General features: G+C 47.5%; 1 protein-coding gene and 1 long non-coding RNA gene across 2 annotated transcripts in view; one reads left to right on the top strand and one right to left on the bottom strand.

Annotated features, from left to right (window-relative positions):
* Positions 1–16,961, top strand: part of LOC134354132 (interleukin-3 receptor class 2 subunit beta-like) — a 71,220-nt gene extending 54,259 nt beyond the window's left edge. Inside the window, 5 exon segments of the mRNA XM_063062931.1 lie at positions 6,190–6,274; positions 8,720–8,789; positions 13,500–13,612; positions 15,190–16,262; positions 16,265–16,961. Coding sequence (XP_062919001.1) covers positions 6,190–6,274; positions 8,720–8,789; positions 13,500–13,612; positions 15,190–16,262; positions 16,265–16,431 — 1,508 coding nt within the window. The 3' untranslated portion in view covers positions 16,432–16,961.
* LOC134354134 (uncharacterized) lies at positions 969–24,790 on the bottom strand. Its single transcript, XR_010019727.1, has 5 exons — positions 24,616–24,790; positions 23,678–23,769; positions 22,846–22,905; positions 5,930–6,260; positions 969–3,447 (listed from the first exon to the last, which is right to left on the bottom strand). It is a non-coding gene; the product is annotated as an uncharacterized LOC134354134 (long non-coding RNA).
* Between the last annotated feature and the right edge of the window lie 920 nt (positions 24,791–25,710).

Below are 25,710 nucleotides of genomic sequence, written 5' to 3'. Positions count from 1 at the left end.
CTGGAGGAGCATAAACATTCAGCAATGTTATTTCTGTACCTTCTATTCTTCCTGTGATTTTTACAAACCGTCCTTCTTTGTCTCTAGTCTCTGAAATATGTTCATAATTAAGAGTACTTGATATTAAAGTAGCTACCCCTCTTTTGTGACTCAATTTATATGATGAATAAAATACATGCTTAAAGCCCATTCTTTTTAATTTTCCATGTTCAGATTGGCTCATATGTGTTTCCTGGAGGAAAGCTATTTGTGCCCTCTCTTTTTTCAATTTAGACATAATCTTATTTCTTTTAATTGGATTCAAAACCCCATTAACATTATTGGAAATTATTTTTACCAATTCAGTTTGCATTTTTCTCTAGTAGAAAAAAAGCACTCTCCTTTTCTAACCAAACAGTAAGCAATCCCTTCTCAACAGTAAACCAAGACATATAACCACACCCTAGACATTTCTGAACGTATAACATTTGAAAATTTTCCCCGACTTCCCACAGTGAGGCCTGAGCACCGACCCGCCTCAGTTCAGAGGGATAACCTCTATCTTCACCCTGTGTTAGAGGGCCCTCAGCAGTTTGAGTAATCATAGAGAATTTTCTCCTATTTATGTCTCGACCATATTGCTATCATTCAAGTTATTCCGCCTAGATTATTTTCAGTTACCAGTTTTCATTTTACTTTTAAGTCCGATTTACTCTTTTCAGTCATTTCTCTTAATTAATCCGTATTCTCTGTACATTCGCGTCTGAATATTTGCAGCTTTTCCTTGTAGTTTGACACACTGGTTCGAGTGGAGCGTCCTCGCCCCACTAACTGCCACGACTTCTGCCGAATCCTCTCCAGTAGCGACTCCGGTTGGGTGATAACTTTAATAGGTAGTCCCCGGTCCGCCAGGTCCGACGTTGCCTCCTCCACCGTAGCGTAAGTTTTTGTCCCTTCGTAGTAAAAGACTCTCAGCCGAGCTCGATACAGGGTCTGGAATCTGATGTTGTTTTCCTTCAGGACTCTCCGTGTTTCCGTATATTCTTTCCGTCCGGCAAGAATCCCCGGTGCGTAGTTGTGGTCTAAACTGATTTTGCAGTTGTTCCACATGAAACCTTTCTTTTGCCATGCTCTTTTAAGCACCTCTTCCTTCGTTCTGTAACTGAGAAATCTGATCAGAATCGATCTGGGCTGGGTGCCTGCCGGAGACTGTGGTGCCAACGCACGGTGAGCCCTTTCTATCTGTAGGTCTTTTGCGGCCGGTATATCAAGGTTCTCTCTAAGCAGCTTCTCCACGAAGGGAATCATCAATCCGGGTTTACCTTCGGTTCCTTCGGGAACTCCGTAGATCCTCACATTTTCCCTTCTCGAGCGGCCTTCTTGATCTATTAGTTTCCACTGGAGTTGGTCTTGTAGCTTCAGCATTTCTGCTATCACTTCCTCGGCATTTTGTAGCTTCTCTTCAATTCCAACAATCCTCACTTCGGCTTCATCTATCCGCGAGTTAGTTTTTACTATTTCTCCTTTAATATCTTCCAGCTGTTTGCTGTTATCTTGTCGGAACTCGCGAATCTCTCCGAGAATCAAAGACAAAGTCACCGATTCCCCCTCATTATCTCCGTCCTGGCTTGCCGTGGGGGAGCTAGGCCCTTCGCCTTGCTGCATCTCTTTATGTTTATCAGCCTTCAGAGCGGACTTTTTATTCTTGTTCTTAGACATCATCCTTGCCCCTTTTATTAATATAGTTATGCAATATTAAGTATTTGTCTAAATTCGATTTTGGGGCAGTTTACCTTCTTTTTTGTCGAGAGACCTTTTCCTTACGCCGCCATTCCCTTGATGACCCGAAAGTCCTCCCCAGGCTACAGTGACTTTCAAAGTCTTTTCAGAATATTGAAAGGCCTAGACAGAATGGACGTGAAGAGGATGTTGCCTATAGTGGGGGAGTCTGGGACCAGAAGGTTCAGCCTCAGAATAGAAGGATGTTCCTTTGGAAAAGAGATGAGGAGGAATTTCTTTAACTAGAGGGTGGTGAATCTGTGGAATTCATTGCCACGGGCAGCTGTGGAGCCCAAGTCATTGAGTACATTTAAAGCGGAGGTTGATAGGTTCTTGATTAGCCAGGGCGTCAAAGATTATGAGGAGAAGGCAAGAGAATGGGGTTGAGAGGGAAAATAAATCAGGCATGATGGAATGGCAGAGCAGATTCAATGGGTCGAATGGTTTAATTCTGCTCCTGTGTCGTATGGTCTAATAATGCAATAAGGTTCTGACAGGGAAGGGTATAACAGGGTGTAGGATAGACAACCTTGGGCTATGTTCGTTGCCAATCTTCTCCTTCTGCTGCCCCTTGCCACTGAGAATGACTTGCTTCCATGCCAAGTCTCCAGATTACGAAGTGGTTGATGGGGACAGTACGGGGACCACAGAGTCTTCCACGGAGCGAGGGGACATGCTATGCGTGATGGGCTGAGTGGTCTCGGACAGGGTGGACTCATTCCACTGCCTAGGTGGGTCCTGCAGCTTACTGGCTCGTGACCTTGATGCTGGAATATCCATCCTAAGTCTCCTTCCCCACTCTGCCTGGCCATGGGGTGAGGGATCCCAGGAATCAGTAGGGATGTGGCATTTCTGCAGAGACTTCGGATCATTCCCTCTTCACACTTGGCATGTTCTTCCAGTGATAGAGCTTTAAACAGAGTGCTTTTTACAGGCAGGCAAACTCCATGAACAGCCCTACAGATCTGGGTTCATATAAATAGTAAGATACAAGACTGTTTAATGTCTTTTTTTTAGATTAGATTATGAGAACACTCAGTCCTCTTTTTATTGTCATTTAGAAATGCATACATGCATTAAGAAATGATACAATGTTTCCCCAGAGTGATATCACAGAAAACAGGACAGACCAAAGACTAACACTGACAGAACCACATAATTATAACATATAGTTACAGCAGTGCAAAGCAATACCATAATTTGATGAAGAACAAACTACGGGCACTGTAGAAAAAGTCTCAAAAGTCCCCAAGTTGATTGACTCCCGAGTCCCCGATAGCAGGCGGCAAAAGGGAGAAACTCCCCGTCAACTTGCCGATGCCTTGGAAGCAGCCGACCCTGAGACCATCCGTCCGAAAACTCCAAGCTTCCGACCAGCCTCTCCGATACAGCCTCCCGAGCGCCATCCTCTGCCGAGCACCTTCGACCTCGCCCCGGCCGCTGAAACACGCAAAGCCGAGGATTTCGGGGTCTTCAGCTCCGGAGATTCCGGTTACCACACAGTAGCAGCGGCAGCAAAGCGGGCATTCCAGAAGTTTTCCAGATGTTCCTCCGTACTCTCACGTCCGTCTCCATCAAATCAGAATTGTGCACGGTCCCCTACTTGACAGATAACAGACATCACCACCGAAGAGGCCGCTGTGAGCTGCGTCGCGCCGCCATCTTCTCCTCTCCATCTCCCGTACGCAACTGTGAAGGAGAATAAAATAATTGTTACTCCAGATCTGATGCTGCACATAAAAACACAGAAAAGATAAAGAACACAATAATAAAAAACAGAATAAATATAAATGCATAAATTAGGTCAGGGGTCCCCAACCTTTTTTGCATTGCGGACCGGTTTAATATTGACAATATTCTTGCGGACTGGCTGACCCCGGTGGGGGGGGGGGGCGCGTAGGGTTGCTAACGGACAAGAGAAGCAGTCAAATACGTAAACAACAGGAATTCTGCAGATGCTGGAAATTCAAGCAACACTGGTGAACGCAGCAGGCCAGGCAGCGTCTCTAGGAAGAGGTACAGTCGACGTTTCAGGCTGAAACCCTTCGTCAGGATGAAGGATGCGGCTCAGTCAAATACGTCGACTGCACCTCTTCCTAGAGATGCTGCTTGGCCTGCTACGTTCACCAGCAACTTTGATGTGTGTTGCTTGAATTTCCAGCATCTGCAGAATTCCTGTTGTTTCAGTCCAATAAGTTGTGGTTACCCGGAATAAGACTACAATGGCCATGAAGCCTTGCGCGGGCACCAGTGCGCATGCGTAACGCTATGCGTGTACGTGCTGATTTTTGTCTATAAATCGTTTTTGGCGATTCTGTTCGGGGGGAGGGTGTTAATCACGAGTGGAATATAGGTGATAAACGGCTAATACACTCAATTTCGTTTCTAAAAGGGTTTATCTAACGAATTTAACATTAAACACGCAGCGCATATTTTCCTCGCATGAATATAGTGATAAGTCAATTATCAGGGGAAGACCAGGGAGCTGGAAGTAAGTGTTGAACGAACTTCCAGTAGAAGTGGCAGAAGCAGGTTCGATGTTATCATTTGAAGAAAAATTGGATAGGTATATGGACAGGAAAGGGATGGAGGTTTATGGGCTGAGTGCAGGTCAGTGGGACTAGGTGGAAGTAGCGTTGGGCACGGACTATAGTCATACTTTATTGATCCCGAGGGAAATTGGGTTTCGTTACAGTTGCACCAGCCAAGAATAGAGTATAACTAGAAGGGCCGAGATGGTCTGTTTCCGTGCTGTAATTGTTATATGGTTATATACGTCACTTATAAGTCAATAGCATCATAACATTTTAAGTAATGTTTGGATATTAAACACACAGCACATATTTTCCCTGTATTAACATATAAAATCATTGCAACACACCAATATCGCTGAATCAGTGGGAGCCCTGGGCTTGTTTTCCTGCAACAAGGTGCCGTCGAGGGGTGATGGGAGACAGCGATACTCGAAGGGGGTTCCTTATGTCCAGTCTGTTCCGCAATTTAGTTTTCGTTACATTCATTGCCGAGATATGTTGGAAATGGAAGCAACGTTTTCAGTGCTTTCGTGGCTATCTCAGGATATTTAGCCTTGACTTTGATCCGGAATGCCGGCAGAGATGTTATATCAAACATACTTTTCAGCCCGTTGTCACAAGCTCGAGGAGTTGATCTCCTTCCCGCGATGACATGGATGACACTCGGGTAAAGATCTTGTGTGCGTAATGGCTCAACACTGCGTGACGGGGAACGAGGAAAGGCGCAGCTGACTCCTATCGTTTCCTCGCAGCCCGGTGGTTGGGGACCGCCGAATTAGGTTATCAGACATGCCACCCTGCAAAAACTCATTTCAGGGAGGTAGCAGCATCAATTTCCGGGAGAGGTGGGATGTCTGCAATAGAGTAGCTCCTGAGCAGCCAGCCAGCTAGTTTAAATAACGTTAGCTATGCTAATGAACGAATGACTGTTAAACTCACCTCAACATGTCTTTTACAGTCTTAACTTACCACGGGCAATAGAAAAGTCACTGTTGCAAACAGTGCAGTGCGCAACACTGTCATTATTTTTGACCCCTATTAGGCAGGGGTACACTTTAGTGTAGTCTGGGGTGACGTACGTTTTATATTTTCTTTTTTTTGGAACATTCTGCCATGGCAGACTCTCTCTCTCTCTCTCTCTCTCTCTCTGTCTGTCTCTCTCTCTCTCTCTCTCTCTCAAAAAATTGATTTCCGTGATATTGTATATAACTTGCGGGCATCAGGGAGCCACTATTAATATGCAGGAGACTCCCGGAACTTCCGGGAGAGGTGGGATGTCTGGATTATACACATTGATCGATTGTATGTCCATAAAGTGACACTAGACACAAGTGTGTCTGCACATAGGGTGACTGACAGGAAATGGGTAGTGGTGGGGGTGGGTGTGGAGGGGTGGGTTAGTGGGTGGAGGTGTTGATCAGCCTCACTGCTTGGGGAAAGTAACTGTTTTTGAGTCTGGTGGTCCTGGCGTGGAGGCTACGTAGCCTCCTCCCTGACAGGAGTGGGACAAACAATCCATGAGCAGGGTGGGTGGGATCCTTCATGATGTTACTGTCCCTTTCCCAGCAGCTTTCTGTATTTATGTCCATGATAGTGGGTAGACTGATGTCGGTGATACGTTGGGCAGTTTTGAGTACCTGTTGTAGAGTTGTAGATGCAGTTCCCAGTACGATGCAGGATGTTCTCTTCAGCGCATCTTTAGAATGATGTGAGTATAAATGTGCATAGTCCAGCTTCTCAGCCCCCTCAGAAAGTAGAGGCATTGCTGAGTTTTCCTGATTAAAAACATTGTTCGTTGTTTTTCCACACGATTGTGTTTATCGTCACCTGGCCAGTACAGATTGTGTATTACTTAACAACGTCACGGTGGTGAACAATGTGTTCCTTGTTTCCTTAGATAAGGAAATCCCCATTATTGTGGCCTGCAGCCTGATAGCACTTTTCTTCATCATTGCTCCCGTCGTCTTCCTGCAGGTGAAAAGGTAATGTCACCAATTCAAGTGAAGTTGGTTGTCGTACGGACAGTAATGGTGAGGCAGAGGTACAATCACAGGCATTTCACAGACTTCACAAGTAGACAGAGAACTCTTGACATGTTGGCCTTCATAAATGATGGACATTGAGTACAGGAGTTGAGATGTTATGTTGGAATTATACAGTAATGTGTATTAGTCTTAGGCACATATCTATAGCTAGGGTGCCTAAGACTTCTGCACGGTACTGTAGTAATTTTATGTATTGCACTGTACTGCTGCCACAAAAAAAAAACCAAATTTCATGACGTATGTGAGTGATGATAAACCTGATTCTGATCTGGGTCTCTAGTGTGGACTGGCAGTGGGAAGGGGGAAATCATGATTGGGAAAAGGGGAAGGGAGAGGGGAGGGAGCGGGAAGCACCAAGAGGCATTCTGTAATGATCAATAAACCAATTCAATGGTTCAAGGGTTCAATTTAATATCAGAGAGTATATACAGTATACAACCTGAAATTCTTACTCTTTGCAGACATCCACCAAACAGAGAGGGAAAAACCCCAAAGAGTGAATGCCAGAAAAACATTAGAATTAAAATGACCTTGCCTGGTGTCTCGGGGCTGGGTGTGTTTGCAACTGTGCCACACTGCCACCTCCACTGCCCCCGGCACCCCCACTCTGCCACCTGCCCCACACCCCTTCTGCGACACTCTACCCTTGCCATTCCCAACATCTTTCGCTCCAGCCAGATTCACAAACTCGCTCTCTGCTCCACGTCGACAAATACAGTACCGTGCAAAAAGTCTTAGGCACCCGAGCTATGTATATGTGCTCAAGACTTTCGCAAGGTAGCGTATAAGACATTGGTGAAGCTAAATCTGGTACATTTTGAACAATTTTGGTCACCTACCTACAGGGGAGATATCAGTAAGATTGAAAGAGTACAGAGAAAATTTACAAGGATGCTGCCAGGACTTGAGCTATAGGGAAAGACTGAGTAGGTTAGAACTTTATTCCCTGGAGCGTAGGAGAATGAGGGGAGATTTGATAGAGGCACACAATAAAATGAGGGTTATAAACAGGGTAAATGCAAACTGGCTTTTTCCACTGAGGGTGGGTGAGACTAGAATTAGAGGTCATAGATTAAGGGTGGAAGGTGAAATATTTTAGGGCGGTGTCTTCACTCAGAGGCTGATGTTAGTGTGGAACAGCTGGAGGGTGTGGGTTTGACTGCAACGTTTGAAAGAATTTGGATAAGTACATGTATGGGAGAGTGGTGGGATGGAGATGTGTCTCTACCGGAGGAGGTGTGAGGTGCTCCTTCCCTCTGCTAGCCTGCAGGTCACCCTTGGACAAGGTGTAGCACCTGCTTAACCCCCCGCCCCCATTCAGGGTCACGTGAAACCATGGGAACAGGTGGAGGATGGTCGTATGGGCAGCTGGTGCACATCACAAGTCCTGGTTATGCGACCACTGATGCCAGGCAGACAATCTCTGAAGAGTGTTACTAATGGCTGGGGTCACCCGTCTTGTAAAGACAACATCCAGAAGAAGGCAATGGCAAACTACTTCTGTAGGAAAATTTGCCAAGAACGATCATGGTTATGGAAAGAGCATGATCACCTACATCATACGATAGGCAACATAATGACATCATGTCAGGATGCTGCCTGGTTTAGAGAGTATGGATTATGATCAGAGATTAAGGGAGCTAGGGCTTTACTCTTTGGAGAGGAGGAGGATGAGAGGAGACATGATAGAGGTGTACAAGATAATAAGAGGAATAGATAGAGTGGATAGGCAGCGCCTCTTTCCCAGGGCACCACTGCTCAATACAAGAGGACATGGCTTTAAGGGAGGGGGTGGGAATTTCAAGGGGGATATTAGAGGAAGGTTTTTTACTCAGAGAGTGGTTGGTGCGTGGAATGCACTGCCTGAGTCAGTGGTGGAGGCAGATACACTAGTGAAGTTTAAGAGACTACTAGACAGGTATATGGAGGAATTTAAGGTGGGGGGTTATATGGGAGGCAGGGTCTGAGGGTCGGCACAACATTGTGGGCCGAAGGGCCTGTACTGTGCTGTACTGTTCTATGTTCTATGTATAGAAGGGGTATGGAGGCAATGGTCTAGGAGCAGGGACTGGGCAGAATAACAGTTCGGCACAGACTAGATGGGCCAAAGGGCCTGTGTCTGTGACTCTTTATAGGTGTAGACATCACACAGAAGATAAAATACATAAATAGTACCAAAAGTGAAGAGAGAGAATAAAAGTAAGTCCTTACAACACAATCAAAGCACGGAAGATGCTCACTAGGACTATAAGCAGCAGGACAGAGTAGGTGCACCAAGCAGCCCATGTCTGTGATGATGTCAGTAACTCCTTGGACTGCAGTGATGGATCTTGCAAACGCCAGCTTCTTATCATGGTTTTTATTTTGTTCTCTTTGCGGCAGGAAGAAGAGGTTGTGGTTGGAAAGCATTCCGGACCCTGCCAAGAGTAAACTCTTCCACTTGGGAACACAGGTAAAAGTCTTGCAAAGCACCAGGGGACCCCATGGTTTATCCAGCGTGGGGACTCCAGGCTGCCAAGGGAAAGTCCACGTCGCTTAAAGTCCCAAACGTTTCTGCCTCTACCACATTCCAGGCAGCGTATTCCAGCCACCCTCTGTAAGAAAACCTGCCTCTCACATCTCCTTTAAAATTACCCCCTCTCACCATCAAAGCATGCCCTCTGGTTTTCCCAACCTGGGAAAGAGATACTCCCTGTCTACTCTAACTTTGCCTCTCATAATCTTATAAACCTCTATCAGATCTCCCCTCAGCCTCCGGTGCTCCAGAGAAACAACCCCCAGTTTGTCCAACGTTTCATGATAACGCATACTCTCTAAACCAGGCAACTTCCTGGTAAACCTCTTCTGCACCCTCTCCAAATCCTCGACAGCCTCCCTATAAAGCAGTGACCAGAATGGTATATGTGATATACAGTTGCATACACGGTATATAAATAGGCGCCACAGTGGCGTAGTGATTGGCGCAACACTGTTACAGCTCGGGGCACTGGGGATCAGAGTTCAATCCCGCACCCTCTGTAGGGAGTCTCCGTACATCCTCCCTTCGAAATGTATGGGATTTCCCCAAGTGCTCAGGGTTCCTCCCACAGTCCAAAGACACACCAGGCAGATTAATTGTTCTTTGTAAATTAGACACACCGGGTAGATTAATTGTTCTTTGTAAATTGCCCCGTGATTAGAAACATAGAAACATACAAACATAGAAAAAAACCTACAGCACAATACAGGCCCTTCGGCCCACAATGCTGTGCTGAACATGTACTTACTTAGAAATTACCTAGGGTTACCCGTAGCCCTCTATTTTACTAAGCTCCGTGTACCTATCCAGGAGTCTCTTAAAAGACTCCATCGTATCCACCTCCACCACCGTTGCCGGCAGCCCATTCCACGCACTCACCACGCTCTGCATAAAAAAACTTACCCCGACATCTCCTCTGTATTAGGCTTGGGTTAATCGGCATTGTGGGGTTGTTGGAGTGGTGTGGCTCAAAGAGCCACAAGGACATACTCAAAGTTCAAGGTTCAAATTAAATGTCACTCTGAGATTCATTTTCTTGCTGGCATTCACAGTAGAACAAAGAAATGCAATAGTATCAGTGAAAGACAGCACCCTACAGGACAGACAAACAACCAATGCACAAAAGACAACACACTGTGCAAATACTAAAGAAAAAGTAAGAATTAATAATAATAAATTAGCAATAAATATCGAGAACTTGAGATGAAGTGACCTTGAAAGTGAGTCCAGAGGCTGTGTTGATGGTTGAGTGAAGTTGAGTGAAGTTATCCCCGTTGGTTCAGGAGCCTGATTGTTGAGGGATAATAACTGTTCCTGAGCCTGGCGGTGTGGGTCCTGAGGCTCCGTTACCTTCTTCCTGATGGCATCAGTGAGAAGAGAGCATGTCCTGGGTGGTGGTGGGGGAGGGAGGGTCCCTGATGATGGAAGCAACACTCACAACACGCTGGGGGAACTCAGCAGGTCGGGCAGCATCCGTGGAAACGATCAGTCGACGTTTCGGGCCGGAACCCTTCGTCAGGACTGAAGAGGGAAGGGGCAGAGGCCCTATAAAGAAGATGCGGGAGGGTGGGAAGGAGAAGGCTGGTAGGTTCCAGGTGAAAAACCAGTAAGGGGAAAGATAAAGGGGTGGGGTAGGGGAGGCAGGGAGGGGATAGGCAGGAAAGGTGAAGGAGGAATAGGGGAAAACACAATGGGTAGTAGAAGGAGGCGGAACCATGAGGAAGGTGATAGGCAGCTGGGGGAGGGGGCAGAGTGACATAGGGATAGGGGGAAGGAAGGGAAGGGAATTACTGGAAGTTGGAGAACTCTATGTTCATACCAAGGGGCTGGAGACTACCTAGACGGTATATGAGGTGTTGCTCCTCCAACCTGAGTTTAGCCTCATCGTGGCAGTAGAGGAGGCCATGTATGGACATATCTGAATGGGAGTGGGAAGCAGAGTTGAAGTGGGTGGCTACCGGGAGATCCTGTCTGTTGTGGCGGACAGAGGGGATGGAAGTTACTTTCCTAAAACAACACTCCACCTCCACGTGGATGTGTTCAGTGGTGGGGATGGCTTCGTCCGTGATTGACCGGGCCGTATCCACTACTTTTTGTAGGATTTTCTGTTCAAAGGCATTTCCATTCAGGCCGTGATGCAGCCTGTCAATAGGCTCTCCACTACACACCTGTAAAAGTTTGTCAAAGTTTTAAACGTCGTGCTGAATCTCTGCAAACTTCTGAGGGAGTAGAGGTGCTGCAGCACTTTCTCCGTATGTGCTGGGCCCAGGGCATGTCCTCCGAGTGATAACACACACGAAGTCAGTAACCTTCTCCACCTCTGATCCCCTGATTAGGACGGCTCGTGAACCTCCGTTTTCCTCCTGCTGTAGTCAATAATCTGCTCCCGTTTCCTCTCTCTCGCCTACGTCTAATGACGAAGTGACTGAGGCCAACTGTTTTGGACCTGAGTACGGGCACCCACTGCTTTATCAGTGACAGAGTGGAATCTCAGAGAGGTTACTCACCTGGTGACTTGTCAGCCCACGAACACCCGGAGCCCACAGTCCTTTTCTCCTTCCAAAGGAAGTTTATTTAGTGATTTCAGCATCATATTATGACAGTGGTATGCTACTGCGATGCTACTGAAGCTTGGGGTGTCAGGGGTTCAGAATTCAAATCTGTTATCCTCTGCAAGGAGTCTGTATGTCCGCCCCCCTCCCCCCCCCCCGCGGAATGCACAGGTTTCCTCCGGGTTCTCCAGTTTCCTCCCACAGTCATAAGATAATACTTCCAGTAATTCCCTCCCCCTCCCTTCCTCTATCCCTATTTCACATCACCTCCTTCATAGTTCCGCCTCCTACTACTGCGCATTGTTCTCCTGCCAATCACCTCCATGCTTCCCCTCCCCCATCCCTTTGTCTTTCAAATCACCGTTTTTTTCAACTACCAGCATTCTTCAAACCCTCCCCAAAGTTCTTCCTTCAGTCCTGACGAAGGGTTTCGGCCCGAAACGTCGACTAATCTTTTCAACTGATGCTGACTGACCTGCTGAGTTCCTCCAGCGCATTGTGAGTGTTCCTTTGACAACAGCATCTGCAGATTATTTTGTGTTTAGTCATGAGATGTACCAGTTAGTAGGTAATTTGGTCATTGTTAAATTGTCCTGTGGTTAGGTTAGAGTTAAATCAGTGAGTTACTAGCGGCGTGAGTCGAAGAGCCAAAGGGCCTGTTCTGTATCTGAAAGTAAGATAAATAAATACTACACAATTCACACGACTTACGAACTATAAAACACTCAGCCTTGAATACATTTGTACACCTGTAGCAACCATCAGAAGGCCCCCTTCGTACCCATGGACAATGTGTGCTCCCTCTCCGGGGACAGGCCAGCATGGATGGATGCCCAGGAGAGAGAGACAAGCAGCTGGCTCAGGCAGAGCCCCCAACTGCCCACTGTCCGTACCCGTGAGCGGGCAAGCCAACAAAGAGTGGTGGACACAGCTCACTCCATCGCGGCAAAGGCTTCCCCGCCAGTTGAGCACATCTGCGTGGAGCGCTGTCGCAGGAAAGCAGCGTCCATCATCAAGGACCCCGCACCACCACCAGATTCAGGAACAGTCACCACCCCTCAACCATCAGGCTCCTGAACCGGTGTGGATAACTTCACTCACTCATCTCAACACTGAACTGATTCCGCTACCTATAGATTCACTTTCAAGGACTTTACAACTCACGTTCTCAGTATTAGTTATTTGTTTGTCTTGTGCTTCCACCATTGGTCTTTTTTGTATTCTATTTCATATTATTTGCTTGTCGGCCTTCATTTGTGTGTAGTCTTTCATTGATGCTATTGTATCTCTCTGTTATACTGTGAATGCCTGCAAGAAAATGAATCTCAGAGCAGGATATGGTGACACACACATGTACTTTAATAATAAATTTACTTTGAACTTTGAAGGTGTCCAGGTTCAGGAACATACTGATCAGGAGGTCGCCTGCCCGGCCCACCCCACACTTCTTGGAACACGCAGCTGTGCCTCAGTGCAGCCTGTTAGTGGCCCTCCATTGGCCGTGGTTGACCGTGGATGTTGCATCCTAGCTGTCCAGATGAAACACAAGCAAGCGCGGTACGATACGGAGAGCAAGCTGGCGCCCATGCAGCAAGCTCCCCATCTCCACGTATCTGATGAACCCAAAGGAACGGCAGAGACCGATACAGTTTGGCACCAGCAGTGTTGCAGGAGTTACTGGTCAGCACTGAATTCAACATAAGGCTGCCTTAGCGATTCTAGCTCTGTATTTTTCCTTGATGTTTACTCCCAAAGCCGTCCCCATGAGTGGGTATAGGCGCAAAGGAAAGGAGGCTTGAGATCAGCGTTTTCCTTCTGCCAGACGAGCTGCCAACCACGGCTGACGAGCCCTATCTGCCCGAAGTGACTGGCTTTGAGGCACCAGTAACCCGTCTTTGCCCCTTCTCCTGTCAGTAGAAACAGTTCTAAGCCACACGTGAAGGCCAGGAGCTGGACTCGGTTGTCAGAGGCTGTTTGAGATACACACGATTGGGAGCATTTAATAGGTAGTGGGAGCTTATCCCCACTACCTCCTCCAGGTAAGACAACTTTAACCAGCCTGATAACATCTGTCTAATCCTTTCCCTTTCAGCCAAGCCCATTGAGACCTCCGGCAGCCATAGAGCCGGTGACTTTGGAAGAAGGCAGCATCTGCAAACTGGTGGCCGCGGAATCGACCACTGTCTCTACTCAGGTTATCCCAAGGTAGGTCCCTGATTCACTCCAGGTTCCGTGTAGCGGGCAGACAACGCCCGCCATGTTGTTTTAAACTTTGTACCAGAGCTCCACTAAAGGGAAAATTTTCGAAAAATGTACTTCCAGGGGTTCCCAAACTTTTTTGTACCCTGGGCCAATAGCATTAAGTAAAGGATTGGGAACCTGAGCTCTCTACCTTTCCTGTCTATGTACCTGGCCAGTGGTCTGTCCCTTACCCCACTGTCGTTTAGGGCAGCAATGAAGGTCGTCCATCTCTGTCTGTCCTTGGCCACCTCCTCTATCATGTCCCGGGTGTGGCTCAGGGTCCTCATTTCTGTCTCTACTGTACGGCGCCAAGTTGTCTTTGGTCTGCCATGTTTCCTCCACCCTTCAGTGCAGCCAGATGGAGAAAAGTTCTTCATCGCTGTTTCAGCAACAGTTTTGTTTGGCCAGTCAGGGTTGCTAACCCTGAGTTGAACCCCTTGAGTCTGGAGGACTGGGACCTGTCCAAGTACCTTTTAAATGGTGTTAATGTACCTGTCTCAAACACTTCTGGAAGTTCATTCCATGTAATGACCACTCCCTAGGAGATAAAAGTGTCCCTCAGGTTTCTATTAAATTTGCCACCCGACCCCCCCCCCACCCCCGTCCTCAGCCTACACTCAAAGGTACGTCCTGGGCCTAATAAAGTGGCCACTGAGTGTATGTTCCTGGTCTTCTGCTGCTGTAGCCCATCCACTTCAAGGTTTGATGTGTTGTGCATTCAGAGATGCTCTTCTGCCCACCACTGTTGTAACGTGTGGTTATTTGAGTTACTGTCACCTTCCTGTCAGCTTGAACCACTCTGGCCATTCTCCTCTGACCTCTCTCATTAACAAGGCATTTTCACCCACAGAACTGCCGCTCACTGGCTGTTATTTTTGTTTCTCGCACCATTCTCTGTGAACTCTAGAGACTGTTGTGTGTGAAAATCCCAGGAGATCAGCAGTTTCTGAGATACTCAAACCACCTCATCTGGCACCAACAATCATCCCACAGTCAAAGTCATATTTCTTCCCCATTCTGATGCTTGATTTGAACAACAACTGAACCTCTTGACCAAGCCTGCATGTTTTTATGCATTGAGTTGCTGCCACATGATTGGCTGATTAAATATTTGCATTAACGAGCTGGTGTACCGGTGTAACCAATAAAGTGGCCACAGAGTCTAGTTCTTGATTCTCCAACCCTGAGAAAAAGACTGTGTGCGTTCAGCCTAGCTTTGCCCCCTTTGTGGTCTTATTATACCTCCATTAGATCACCCTTATTCTCCCAGGCTCCAGCACAAAAAGTCCAAATATGCTCAGCCTTTGTCCATAACTCAGTCCCCCTGGGCCTGACAACATCCTTGTAAAAATCTCCTCTGAACTCTTGTTCCAGCTTGGTGGCATCTTCCCTACAGCAGAGAGATCAAATCTGAACACAATGCGTCCTCACCAACAATCTGCAATAACGTTACCGAGCAGGAGAGACAAAATTGTAGATATCAGAATTATTGGCAACTTGTGGCAAAGATTTACTAAGTTTTCTACCCTATTGTTCTGCAGGATAAAAGCTGAATACCCCGCGAAGGAGGAGAAACAGGACCATTCTTCTTCCCCCGTGATAAGCCGGAGCGGCAAGCAAGAGGAAGGGTACCGGGGTTTATCACCAGAGACGGGAACATCTTTGACTACTGGAGCAGACTACCCTGAGCCCCAGGTGTCACAGAGTGAGCCAGCAAACTACAATGGCCCCTATTTGTTCAATTGTCAAGATATTTCTTCCTTCCTGACCGTTCTTACGGAAATAAAGACAGCGACCAGCAAAAATGCGAACTATTTCAGGCGAGGGCCGGACGCTCCCGGCTACGTGAAGCTCCCCTCGGAAGGGGCAGCAGCAACAGATCAGAGTGGTGCCAAGCCGACCCCGTCTGTGCCTTCCAATGCTTACGTCCTGAATCCTCCCGCGGTGTCAAAGGCGCCAGGTTATTATCTCCACACGGACGCGGGGGCACTGTCCGGTGAGAAACCAGTCCAGCCGCCGCACGACTCCGGTTCCAGCTACGTCACGTTTTCCTCGCCCGCCGACTCTGCCCGCGCGCCTGTGCTGGACGCTGCCGCCAGTGACCTTCAGGTGAAAGGCACGGGCGTCTCCCGGCCAGTTTCAGGCGCGGCCAGCCTGCAGGTCACCTCGTCCAGTCATGGGCCAGAGTGCAAGGATTCAACGTGGGAGGGTAAAAGCACCCAGGACGCAAGCCTGGCCTCACAGGACCATCCCACGGCCGCACCCTGGCCAGCAACTTGTAGTGGCTACGTGCTGAGTCCTCCGGGGGAAGAGAGTCACGTGAAAATGGCCCCCACACTCCCCACAGCCACCGAGCTCAAAGTCCAAAGCCTCCTGGCTGATTCTCACCTGGGGCTGGGGTACCACCCTTCGACTCAAACTATGGATATCAGCCACTCTCCAGAAGGACATTCCTTGCCCAAGCACCAAATGGACTGTCAGAAGCTGCTGGGCAAGGAGCAAGGGCAGCCCCCTCTCACCGACACGGAGAACAGTGAGACCCCAGAGGTCATTCTTTACCAGCAAGGAGCCAAACCCATTCACTTCCAACAAATCGGAGATTATTGCTTCCTTCCAAGACCAATGGAATCACAAAAGTCAACTTCCCACCATCTCCCACAAACCAGAAACGTGCCAACGGATGTTGGGACTTCCGGAGGAAAGTGTCACCTCATCAACCCCAGCAGATCCCATCAACCCCAGCAGATGCTGTCAACCCTGTCAGAGCTCCCTCGTATTCCTGATCACACAGTCAACTGTGCAACCTTAATTAAATAGTTCAGTGAGCCACGAGAGGGGCGACTGTGTGTGAAGCTTGTTAACTAGCCCCTCTCTCAAGTTTGAACTCAAATGGTTTTGGGGTTAGGATTTTAGGAACAGGGATGGGGTTCGATAACGGTCAAGGGCAATAAATAATGATTCTAGGCAGGAATTGGAGGTCAGGATGGGGTGCTCTGCGGCCGAACATCAGCGAACCCGGAGGTTGAGTTGGCCAGCGCTGAGGAGACCAGGTCAGTGAAAGTTGGTCTCAGGCCGCAGGGCCCAAGTGTCGAGTCCTGGGTGTAGCCCGGACTCACGAGGGTGTGACCCACCCAGGTCAATGGGGTCGGTGGTCCGTGCGAGTCCAGAAGTCGAGACCCAGAGGTCAAACTTGTGATTGATAAGTCCTGGGGTGAAGTCCAAAGTTGGGGGCTTGATGCCTGCAAGTCTGAGATTCGGGGGCAAAGGACTAGGGGCCCAGATACGGCTTGTCCTGGAGCTGAAGGCCTGCCAGTTTGAGTGAATGGGTGGGTGGAGGGGGGGGTGTGGGAGGGGGGGAAATGTCTTGTTTTGCGGTTGTCGTCTCATTTGGTTTTGGTGCTGTTGTTCTGCCGAGTATTGTGGGCCAGCGACGCCGGCGTTTGAATGTGTGGCGGTGCTTACGGGCTGCCCCAAACGCATCCTTAGGTGTGCTGGTCATTAACACAAAAGGCGCGCTTCACTGTACGCGCAAGCTATAAATCTGAATCTGAACTTTTCATCAGTCCGTGCGATGGTTGAGAGCGTTACCACTCTCGAGGGTGCAGTGTAGATAAGGCCTCAGAGAGGTATGGTCTGGTCCCAGTGTGGTAACCAGGTTACGGGCCCATTGCTCTGGTCTCAGTGATGATGAGATCACTGCTGGGGTGACGATAGAATGCAGATCAGTACAACACAGGAAAGGTCTACAACTTCTAATTAAACTAAACCCCTTTGCTTGCAGAAGATCCCTATCCCTCCATTCCCTGCACATTTCATTTTTGTTGAGGCTCAGTGCAGAATAGGCTCTTTTGCCCCTCGAGCCATGCTGCCCAGCAACGCCCTGATCTAATCATATCCTAATCACAGGACAATTTACAATTAACCTACCAACCAGTAGGTCTTTGGACTGTGGGAGGAAACCGGAGCACCCGAAGGAAACCCATGCGGTCACGGGGAGAACGTACAAACTGCTTACAGGCAGCGGTGGGAATTGAATTCGGGTTGCTGGTACTGTGAGGCACTATGCCACCCGATGTGCCAGTCAAAAAGCCTTATAACTGTCTCACCGTACCCTGCTACCGCCTGTGGGTTCTGGTAATTTTTCGTCCCCGGGTTCCAGGTTCTTTTAAGAGTTCAAGAATGAGTGAAAACTTGTTGCTTCACGGTCACCTATTTTATAGTTTAAACAAAAACCAGGAACAGAACATGAGACTGAAGAGACAAAGCCTAAGGCAAAGACAAAGATAAGATGCCAATTTTTGCAGACTGCCACTTGTATACTGAGCTACGGCAAATTCCTGAGATGAACAAAGGGCCAATTAAAAGATACACAGTCAGTTGTATGCTAACACTTGGCCAATGGAAAATGAAAAGGTGATAAATTGTTATGTGACTGCTGTACTGCTTTGCCACCAGTAGAGGGAGGCAAAACTACATATTGTGAAAATATACAAGTTAAGAACTTCGAGTAAACTAGAATTGCTAACAAATCATTAATTCAACTTACACCTTACTAAAGCATAAAAACAACCAATTCCAACAATCCCTCCTGGATTTGAAGCAGCCAACACTCTCTAAAAGAAAACGTGTCCCACACATCTTCCTTAAACTTTTCCCCTTCCACATAAGCTATTACCTCTAGTATTTGATATTTTCATCAGGGGAAATATGCCTGCTCTATTTAAAATTCTACCCAGGGGGTTTGCTGTTCAATTCCCAACATGTCTGTAAGGGCTTTGTATGTTTTCCCCGCGACTCCGCAGGTCTCTTCCAGGTGCTACAGTTTCTTCCTACATTCCGAAGAAGGAAGGGCTAGGTTTAATAAGTTGTGAATATGATATTTTGGCACCGGAAGCATGGACTTGTGTGTTGCCCTCTGGCACAGCCTCAGGCAATTTCTCTCTCCCTCCCCTCTCCTACTCCTCACTCTGGCCTCCTACCACTTCTCACTCGCCTATCACCTCCTCCTTCCCTTTCTCCAGTGATCCACTCTCCTCTCCTATCAGATTCCTTCTTCTCCAGCCCTTTACCTTTCCCACCCACCTGGCTTCACCTGTCGCCTTCCAGCCAGCCGCCTTCTCCTCTCCCTACATTTTTACTGGGGCATCTTCTCCCTTCCTTTCCATTCCTGAAGCAGGGCCTTGGCCCGAAACATTGACGATCTCTTCGTTTCCGTAGATGCTGCCTGACCTGCTGTGTTCTTCCAGCATTTTGTCTGTGCTGCTCTGGATTTCCATCCTCTGCAGACTTTCCCATGCTTATGATGTGAAGCACTTCGCTGTTTCGATGTACGTACATGTAACAAATAAAGCTAATCTTTTAAAATTGTCGAGAGGTGAGGGGAAGGAGTGGAGCAAGAACCAGCAAGCAATAGGTTGACCCAAGTGAGGAGGGGTGACAGGCAGATGGAAATAACAAAGAGATTGTCTTTAATCTCGCAGACCATTCCTCAGTTCAGAGTCTGTCTACCCTCTCCTTGTAGCTTTAACTGTCTAATCCAGGCAACATCCTGGTAAACCTCGTTAGCACACTCTCCGAGGTCTCCACACCCTTCCTATAGTGGGATGACCAGTACTCCAAATATGCTCTACTCTGCCTCAAGTAACAAAGCCTCAAAACTTATTGCCTTGTTCTGTTTTCCATTTTTTCCTGAACCTCGCCATAATTTTCAATTCGGACTTTATTCCCTGGAGCGTAGGAGGATGTGTGGAGATTTGACAGAAGTATACACATTTACGAAAGGTATAGATTGGGTAAATGCAAATAGGCCTTTTTCCATGCTAAGGTTGGGGTGAGACCAGATCTGGAGGTCATAGGTTAAAGGTGCAAGGTGAAGTGTCTCAGAGGACCCGAGGGGGAACTGTTTCACTCAGAGGGTGGTGAGAGTGTGGAACGAGCAGCTGGCGCAAGTGGTGGATGTGGGTTTGATTTCAATATTTGAGAGAATTTTGAGTGAGTAGGGCTATGGTGTCAGTGCAGGTCAACGGGAGTAGGTGGGTTAACAGTCCAGCGTGGGCTGGATGGGCCGACGTGTCTGTTTCTGTGCTGAAGTGTTCTACGTCTCTTTGAAGTGTTCTTTGTCTCTGAGTACAACTAACCCACATACTCGTAGCTCTGGGCTTGAATGACAAATTATTGAAAACTTGTGGGAACAAAATTTATTCTTGTAATTCTGAGAATGGTTAATTATTGCTAATTTGTCAGTTTCATACAGCAATATCTATATTTGAAAATGTAATTTTAATAGACAGTAAAGTTTGATGTATGTTATAAATATTAACAAATTCAGTTTGTGTTTTACAAGTTGTAAAGATAGTACCTGAAGAATGTCACAGATTTTGTACAATGCTCCAATAAATCACTTGAAAATAAGCTGCCGTTTAGTACTGGTAACCCACAAGCATAACCTCTCTTCTTCTACTCGTGTTTTCCAACCTGGTAGGTTCCCTCAGGACTCTTGCTTGAACTGTGGCGAGACACACAGTTTTACATAAATTCTATTGTATTTCTTTATTTTCTTGTAAATACTTGCAAGAAATCACACCTCAAGGTAGTATGTGGTGACGCACACACTCAGTAGCCACTTTATTAGGTACACCTGTCTGTTAATGCAGATATCTAATCAGCCAATCATGTGGCAGCAACTCAATGCATAAAAGCATGCAGACATGGTCAAGAGGTTCACTTGGTGTTCAGACCAAACATCAGAAGGGGGGAAGAAATGTGATCAAGGTGACGTTGACCGTAGAATGATTGTTGGTGCCAGACGGGGTGGTTTGAGCATCTCAGAAAATTCCCGGAATTTTCACATACAACGGTCTCTAGAGTTTACAGAGAATGGTGCGAGAAACACAAAAATCCGGTGAGCGGCAGTTATGTGGGCATAAACTGCCTTGGTAATGAGAGAGGTCAGAGGAGAATGGCCAAACTGGGTCAAGCTGACAGGAAGGTGACAGTAACTCAAATAACCACTTGTTACAACAGTGGTGTGCAGAAGAGCATCTCTGAACGCACGACACATGGAACCGTGAAGTGGATGGACATAGGACCAGAGGGACAGTCTCAGAGTAGAGGAACGTCCCATTAGGACAGAGATGAGGAGGAATTTCTTTCATCAGAGGGTGGTGAATCTGTGCAATTCATTGCCTCAGATGGCTGTGGAGGCCAAGACATTCTGTATGTTTAAAGAAGAGTTTGATAGGTTCTTAATCTTATTTATTTATTTATTGAGATACAGTGCAGAACAGGCCCTGCCAGCCCTTCGAGCCACACCGCCCAGTAATCCCCTGATTTAACCCTAGCCTGATCACAGGACAATTTACAATGACCAATTCACCAACCAACCAGTGCATCTTTGGACCTTGGGAGGAAACGGGAGCACCCAGAGGAAAACCACATGGTCACGGGGAGAACGTACAAACTCCTTACAGGCAACGGCGGGTATTGAACCCGTGTCTCCTGTACTGTAAATCATTGTGTCAACTACTATGCTACTATGCCGTGCCACGGGTAAGGGTGTCAACGGTAACAGGGATAAGGCAGAGGAATGGGGTTGAGAGGGATAATAAGTCAGTCATGATGGAATGACAGAGCATTCGCGATGGGCTGAATGGCCTGATTCTGCTACTAGGTCTTGTGGTTTTATGGATGAGAGGAGGGGAGAAGCCAACAAGGAAACATGAATACACGATGGGTTAAATCATGAATACATGACGGGTTAAATCCTTCAGTGATGTTCATGAAATCGATTACTCAGCCTGGAGTATTGTGTGCAGTTTTGGTCCCCTAATCTGAGGAAAGACATCCTTGCCATAGAGGGAGTACAAAGAAAGTTCACCAGATTGATTCCTGAAGAAAGACTGGATGAACTGGGCTTGTACTCGTTGGAATTTAGAAGATTGAGGGGGGATCTGATTGAAACGTATAAAATCCTAAAGGGATTGGACAGGCTAGATGCATGAAGATTGTTCCCAATGTTGGGGAAGTCCAGAACGAGGGGTCACAGTTTGAGGATAAAGGGGAAGCCTTTTAGGACCGAGATTCGGAAAAACTTCTTCACACAGAGAGTGGTGAATCTGTGGAATTCTCTGCCACAGGAAACAGTTGAGGCCAGTTCATTGGCTATATTTAAGAGGGAGTTAGATATGGCCCTTGTGGCTACGGGGATCAGGGGGTATGGAGGGAAGGCTGGGGCGGGGTTCTGAGTTGGATGATCAGCCATGATCATAATAAATGGCGGTGCAGGCTCGAAGGGCCGAATGGCCTACTCCTGCACCTATTTTCTATGTTTCTATGTTTCAATAGGAACTTAAATTTGGAATGTACTGGGCTGTGGGCGGGATGTGAATGGTGGAGAGCTCTCTTCCAGGCGGAGGGAGATTCCGTACATTGGGAATGGAAATGAGGAATCCTTGCCAGAAACCGTGAAACAAAGTTACCACTGCTCTAGGGCTCATTCCCGTTAAACCACTGGACTAAGTGAAAATTAGTCCTCATACCCAGTCGGGGAAAGTAATCCGAAGCCCTTTATTTTTAGTAAGGATTTAATATCTGACATAAATATATGTCTGTGCCTGTCAACGTGGAACGGAGAGCGAGTTTGTAAATCTGGCGGGAGCAAAGGATGTTGGGAATGGTGAGGGTGGGGCGCTATGGGAGGGGTATGGGGACAGGTGGCAGAGAAGGAGTTGCGGGGCAGGAGGTGGCAAGGGTACAGACACACCCAGCCCAGAGACACCAGACAAGCTCATTTGATTCCAAACAATTGGCTTATTGATCATTACCGAATGTCTCTCCGGTGCTTCCCACTCCCTCCCCCTTTTCCCAACCATGATTCCCCTCTCCCTGCTCCCTTCCCACTCTCAGTCCACAATAGAGAGCCATGTCAGAATCAGGTTTATCATCACTCACACATGGCATGAAAGGTGGTTTTTTTTGCAGCAGTACAGTGCGATATATAAACTTACTACAGTACTGAGCAAAAGTCTTAGGCACTCTGGCTATATACTGTATATATGCTCAGAACATTTGCACAGTTCAGTAAAGCCTTACTGGAGGAAAGTGAGGCTCCCAGTGATGACAGTTTTTATGCTGCTGAAACTTTATATCTCGCTTTTTCATCTGTTTTTATTGAGCAGAAGATAATTTAAAATACTCACTACCCAGCAGATACCATCGAATCCAGCAGGTCCCATCAACTCCAGCAGAGCACTATTCAACTGAGCAGAGAACTATCAATAGCAACATATTCCATCAACCCTATCAGATCCCCCCAACCCCAGCAGATCACCACTAATCCCAGTAGAGGTCCATTAATCCAAGCTGAGCACAAAAAAACCCCAGCAGAGCCCCATCAACTCCAGCATTTCTCATCAACCCCAGCAGAGCACCATCATCCCAGCAGAGCACCATCATCCCAGCAGAGCACCATTAACCCCAGCATATCCCATCAATATCAGCAGAGATCTGCCAACCCAGGAGATCTCATCAACCACAACAGATCCCATTAATCCCAACAGAGCACCATCAACCCCAGCAGAGTATTATTAACCCCAGCAAGAGCACAAGAGCATCATCAACCCCAACAGCATCATCTATGGAGCTCAATCAATCCCAACAGAACACAATTATCCCCAGCAGAGCTCTAATAGTCCCATCAGACCTCATCATTACCAACAAAGCAGATTTAACACCAGCAGATCCCATAACCCCAGCACAGCACCGTGCAGACCCAGTCAGACCTATTACAATATGCTCAAGGCAGTAGGGCAACATGATGTAGGTTCTCACCCACACCACCAGCTATCACACGCGACCCCTCACCCTCCACCGATGACACCTCAGACCCCCAACCAAATCTGCCGCTTGTGATCCCGCCCCATTCATCCTCCTCCCTAACCAAAGAGTTCCTCAGATCTTTCTCTTTGTGGCTTCTCCTCTGCTGCCTCTTTGGCCATTTTGGGCCCGATACCCAAGGAAGGATGTGCTGACCTGGAGAGGGTCCAGAGGTTTCACAAGAATGATCCTGGGAATGAAAGACGTCGGCCATTTGATCCATCAAGTCTGCTCTGCTGCTCAGGTACCTGAGATAAGGAAGAATTACTTCAGCCAGGGAGCGATGAATCTGTGGTAGTCGTTGCCAAAGGGTTCGGAGGAGGTTCACGAGAAAGATTTTGGGAATGAAATGGTTACTATAGGAGCAGCAACTGAAGGCTGTGGGCCTCTGTTCACTGGAATTTAGTGGAATGAGGGGTGACCTCATTGAAACCTATCAAATGTTGAAAGGCCTGGACAGAGTTGATGTGGAGAGGATGTTTCCCAGGGTGGGGGAGTCTAAGGCCAGAGCACACAGCCTCAGAATAGAGGGGTGTCCTTTTAGAACAGCGACAAGGAGGAATTTCTTTAGCCAGAGTGTGGAATTTGGTGCTCCAGGCAGCCATGGAGGCCAAGTCATTGGGTATATTTATGGCAGAGGTTGATAGATTGTTGATTAGTCAGGGCATGAGGGGATACAGGGAGAAGGCAGGGGATTGGGGCTGAGGGGTCAGCCATGTTGAAATGGGCCAAATGGCCTAATTCTGCTCTTATGTCCTCCGATCTAATGGAAACATACAGTGAAGTGCATTGTGTTAACAACCAATACAACCGTAAGATGTGCCGGCTGCAGGTGCAAGTGTTGTCACACATTCTGGCGCCAACATAGCATGCCCACAATGTTCAGCAGAACAACACAGTTACCATAGAAACGTCCTCTCCACATCCACTCTATCGAGGCCTTCCAACATTACCTCACGAGTCTTGAACTCAGTCCCTCGGCCAATGAAGGCCAACCCATCATATGCCTTTTCAGCCGTCCTATCAACTTGTACAGTAATCTATAGACGTGGACCCAAGATCACTCTGTTCCTCCACACAGCTAAAGATCTTACCTTTAACCCTTTATTCTTCCTTCAAATTCAAACCTCCAAAGTGAATCACTTCACATTTTTCCAGTTTGAACTCCTTCTGGAATAGCAGAAGAGATTTCTTCCCTTCCAACCTTGTTAATCTTCACAGCAAGGCAAAGCCTTGCATTCATCTGTTCAGCTGCTCTGCAAGGTAACACCTTTTGGTCTGCGGTCTATTAAAGACTTTGGCCTGACATTTCAGTCTTGGCAGAGGTGTTTGGACTCTAGCCACAGGCACTGACCCTAAGAAAGAGCACTTGGCCACACATCTCAAGAGCCCCAGGTGGCTGTGAAAGGCTGGCTTGCTGGCTAGAGTGTGGAAGAACAAAATTCTTCTCCCTCCCTCTGGGCGTGAGCCCTTGGCAAAATCCTCGAAAGAAAGCAGTTGCTCCATATAAGCATCATTTGAGGCCCAAGTTCCTTCCCACTTCTGACATCACCCTGTCTTCCAGTGGCCCACTCACTTCTTCCTTTCCCCTTCCCCTCACCTCACTCATTCGTAAGGCCGGTGATGTTGTGGGGATGGAACTGAACTCTCTGGCGGTGGTGTCTGAAAAGAGGATGCTGTCCAAGTTGCATGCCATCTTGGACAATGTCTCCCATCCACTACATAATGTACTGGGTGGGCACAGGAGTACATTCAGCCAGAGACTCATTCCACCGAGATGCAACACTAAGCGTCATAAGAAGTCATTCCTGCCTGTGGCCATCAAACTTTACACTCCTCCCTTGGAGGGTCAGACAACCTGAGCCAATAGGCTGGTCCCGGACTTATTTCCTGGCATAATTTACATGTTACTATTTAATTATGTATGGTTTTAGTACTATTTAATTATTTATGGTGCAACTGTAACGAAAACCAATTTCCCTCGGGATCAATAAAGTATGACTATGACTGTCCATCCCATCTCCTATCAAATTCCTTCTTGTACGGCATTTTATTTCTTCTACTTATCACCTCCCCTTGTCACCTCATCTCCCCTTTCTCTCTCACCTACCTTCCCCCTCAACAGGTCTTGCCTATCACCTTTCTCCCTACCTTCTTAATTGGCATTCTGCCCCCCTTGTTTCCAGTCT

This window comes from Mobula hypostoma, chromosome 11 (assembly GCF_963921235.1).
Source record: "Mobula hypostoma chromosome 11, sMobHyp1.1, whole genome shotgun sequence".
Taxonomy (NCBI): Eukaryota; Metazoa; Chordata; class Chondrichthyes; order Myliobatiformes; family Myliobatidae; genus Mobula; species Mobula hypostoma.
This window is presented reverse-complemented; position numbering and strand designations above follow the sequence as displayed.